The sequence below is a fragment of the Momordica charantia genome (assembly GCF_013281855.1).
Source record: "Momordica charantia cultivar OHB3-1 chromosome 11 unlocalized genomic scaffold, Mcharantia_2.0 BLBB01000011.1, whole genome shotgun sequence".
NCBI classification, from domain to species: Eukaryota; Viridiplantae; Streptophyta; class Magnoliopsida; order Cucurbitales; family Cucurbitaceae; genus Momordica; species Momordica charantia.
In genome coordinates, this window is record NW_028275159.1 from 13,861,258 (window position 1) to 13,864,680 (window position 3,423).

The window sequence follows — 3,423 nt, forward strand, 5'->3', positions numbered from 1 at the left end:
TATCTGAGCACAACGATCTATGGTGTTCGGAGAGATCAAGGACCCAACCGAAGAAAAACGATCAAGCTGGAGTGTTAACTCTAGATGTTGCATCATCAATGCAGAGTCAAATAGATATCCTTACGCAATGATAAAGAATATGGGAACAATGTCGCACCTGCACCAACAGCAAATACTAATCTTGCTCCTGTTTATCATATGACTGAATCTATTTGTTATTACTGTGGAGATTTTCATCACTCCGAAAATTGCCTTTCTGATCCAGCTTCTTTATGTTATGTAGGGCAAGGGAATCAAAGAAACTTTAACCCTTACTCCAACACCTATAACCCGGGATGGAGACACCATCCTAATTTTTCATTGAGTGGGCAAGGAAGTTCCAACACTGCGGGTCAAGTACAAAACCAATAATACAAGCAGACCTACAATCCTCCCGGATTCCCGACGACACCGACCTACCTCTACCTCCACAGCAGTACAATCAACAAAAAATTCCAGCGCAGCCAGTGCAGCCTAACATGAGTAGTATTGAAAGCATGATGAAGGAATGCATGACTAGTACCAGTATGATGAAAGAGTACATGACTCGAAATGACACAGCTATGCGAAATTTGGAAGCTCAAATGGGGCAGTTTGCTAATGAACTCAAGAGTCGACCTCGAGGTACATTACCTAGCACTACGGAGGCGCCCAAAAGAGAAGGTAAAGAGCATTGCAAATCAATTACAACCCGGAGCGGGTTAGCTTATGAAGGACCAGAAATGCCAAGAGAGGGATCATCTTGTCCCTTAAAGGAAAAGAGACAGAAACAGAACCCGACCAACCAATAGAAATTGAGGTAAGTCGGCCAACTGCCCCACAGGTAAGTAACTCTAGACCTCCTCCTCCCTTCCCCCAACGTTTAGTAAGGAAAAATCAGGACAATAATTTTCGTAAGTTCCTAGACATCTTGAAACAACTGCACATTAACATACCCTTTGTTGAAGCTCTTGAGCAAATGCCTACTTATGCAAAGTTCTTAAAAGACATAATAACTAGGAAGAAAAAGTTAGGAGAGTATGAGACAGTAGCTTTGACAGAATGTAGTAGCAATGTTTTTAAGAGCAAAATTATAAGCGCCAAGGTTGCTCGGGTTCACAAAGCTAGAGGTCCTTCTAGGATCCTTGCAAACATTCATAAAAACGACTAACTTACCGAATGATTCCAACCAAGAGTAAGGTTAGAAGATGAATCACTCTTAGATCGGACTTAGAATCTACGATGGTCACTCCTAGATCCTAAGACGACTCACTCCAGAATTAGCTTGATCGAGACTAATTGATATGAACCAAAGTGTCTTAGTCTTCAAGAGTTAAAGGAAGTTGTTGGAGAATCCTATGTCCAAGTTTACAACAAATTGGAGTTGCATTAAATGCACTCTAGTGTCATTTATGGCAACCTCAAGTTGCATTGAATGAAGTCAAGAACAAGTCCAACTTCATTTACTACAAACTCAAGTTGCATTAATGGAAGTCTAAGTTGAACTCAAGATGCATTAAATGAACAAGACTTCAAAGTACTTGAAAGTAGTTCAAACTCCAGTTCAATCACTCTTGAAGGGTTACAAACTCTTGGTTTTATGGTGGAGGAGTTTCATTCTCGGATTTGAAGCATGTTTAATTGTATTTTCAGTTTTAAACATTTCATTTATGTGTTTTAAGTTTTATTTGTGTTAGTGGTGGTTATGGTATTGATGTAGTAGGGAGTTACAACCTTTACAATTCTTTTAAGTTACTTGAAGGGTTGTTTTGAAGGCTATAAATAGCCTAGCTTGTTCCCTTGGAAAAACATATTTGAGATTTGAGATTTTGGATGTTGAATGAAAGTTGCTATTTTGCTTCAAAAGCCTAGAGCTTGTTTTTCTTTGCAATTCTTGAATGTTAGATTTGCATGCTAGAGTCATTCAAGTAGCCTTGATCAAGCTATCTTGTGGAGTGGTTCGAATCTTGAGTTTAGAAACAAGTTTTTTCTACTCTTGATATTGATCATCAAGGTAAATCCGTTCTAACTTCTTCCTTGGGTTGACATCATCTCGATTTGGGGGTTTTAGCATTTATGATCTAGGGGTTTGCATAACCATAATGGTTCTTAGATCCAATTGGCTATTGTTTTCTTATCACTAATCTAATGAATTGGTTTAACATCAAACCTAAAGCAAGATTTGAAAGAAGCAACACCAAATGTGTTAAGGAACAAAAGTTCTTGAATTCCAATATGTTTTTCTCCAAAACAAGGTGATTATAAGCCTTTAAATAGGCAAAAGGGTCGCTCAACATGAGGAACACCAAAAGTCTTTCAAATCCTATTTAATGCAAATTGTAGAAAATAAGACATGCAAATTAAAACATGATTGCACATCAAACTAGACAACTAAATGTGAATCCAAAAACGTAGAATTGCGTTAAATTGTCTTGGAAATCACATGTAGGAGACGCTTTACGTTTGGATGAGATTTTACAAGCTTTGACATCACAAACTCCCAAGCGGTTCAATCTGCAAAGGCACCTGTTCACCAATCTGCACACTTTTTTTTGTCCTCCGTGCCATCTCTCAAAATAGACAACTTTTCCCGTGCCATCTTTGCTTCATTCTCTTCTTGACTCATTAAATTAACATTGTAAAGAATTTTGGCCTCAGAAATCTTTGTCTTCTCGTGTGCATTAGCTAGCCTTTGAAGATGTATTATGAAAACCTCTTGAATCTTCTTTGCTTTGCTTCTTGTAATTGGTCACTCGGGTACATTCAATGGATCCGTGGTTGGATTTGCATCACAAAATGCCCCCTAAGCTGAAAGATTCTGATAGCTTTACAATCCCTTGTTCAATAGGAGGTAAAGATGTAGGGAGAGCACTTTGTGATTTAGGGGCTAGCATAAATCTCATGCCTTTGTCCATTTTTAAGAAGTTAGAAATAGGGAAAGCTAGTCCTACCACCGTCACACTCCAGTTAGCAGATAGATCGATCACCAAACCAGAAGGAAAAATAGAAGATGTCCTAGTAAAGGTTGATAAATTTATTTTTCCTGCTGACTTTATTATTTTAGACTGTGGAGCTGACAAGGATGTGCCTATCATTCTCGGACGCCCATTCCTAGCTACAGGAGAAACTCTAATTGACGTTAAAAAGGGAGAACTCACGATGTGCGTTGATGATCAGAAGGTGACATTCAATATGCTGGATGCAATGAAATATCCGGACGATATGAAAGAGTGTGCAGTAATTAGCATTGATAAGAGAATTACTTGTTATGAGTTAGATGATTTGTTAAATGCAGAAATAGAGGCAGAGTTAGAAGAAGTAGAAAAGGAAGGCATCATAGCGACAACTGCTTTGAAGAAAGAAAAGAGAAAGTCAATTCAGCCTTTAAAAATAGAACCATCGTGA

At 38.3% G+C, this 3,423-nt stretch overlaps 1 protein-coding gene across 1 annotated transcript; it reads left to right on the plus strand.

Moving 5' to 3' along the window:
- The first annotated feature begins 518 nt into the window (after window positions 1-518).
- Window positions 519-3,423, plus strand: LOC148208144 (uncharacterized). The gene is made up of 3 exons (XM_088120122.1): window positions 519-757; window positions 790-1,108; window positions 2,812-3,423. Exons 1-3 carry the CDS (start codon window positions 519-521, stop codon window positions 3,421-3,423), a joined length of 1,170 nt encoding a protein of 389 aa, XP_087976248.1.

Excerpts from the sequence above, each read along its gene's own strand:
- LOC148208144 (XM_088120122.1), top strand. The coding sequence starts at position 519 with ATGAGTAGTATTGAAAGCATGATGAAGGAATGCATGACTAGTACCAGT. Across the intron at positions 758-789 it reads GGGTTAGCTTATGAAGGACC|TAAAGGAAAAGAGACAGAAA; the intron begins AGAAATGCCAAG and ends CATCTTGTCCCT. Across the intron at positions 1,109-2,811 it reads GCAATGTTTTTAAGAGCAAA|AAAATGCCCCCTAAGCTGAA; the intron begins ATTATAAGCGCC and ends GATTTGCATCAC.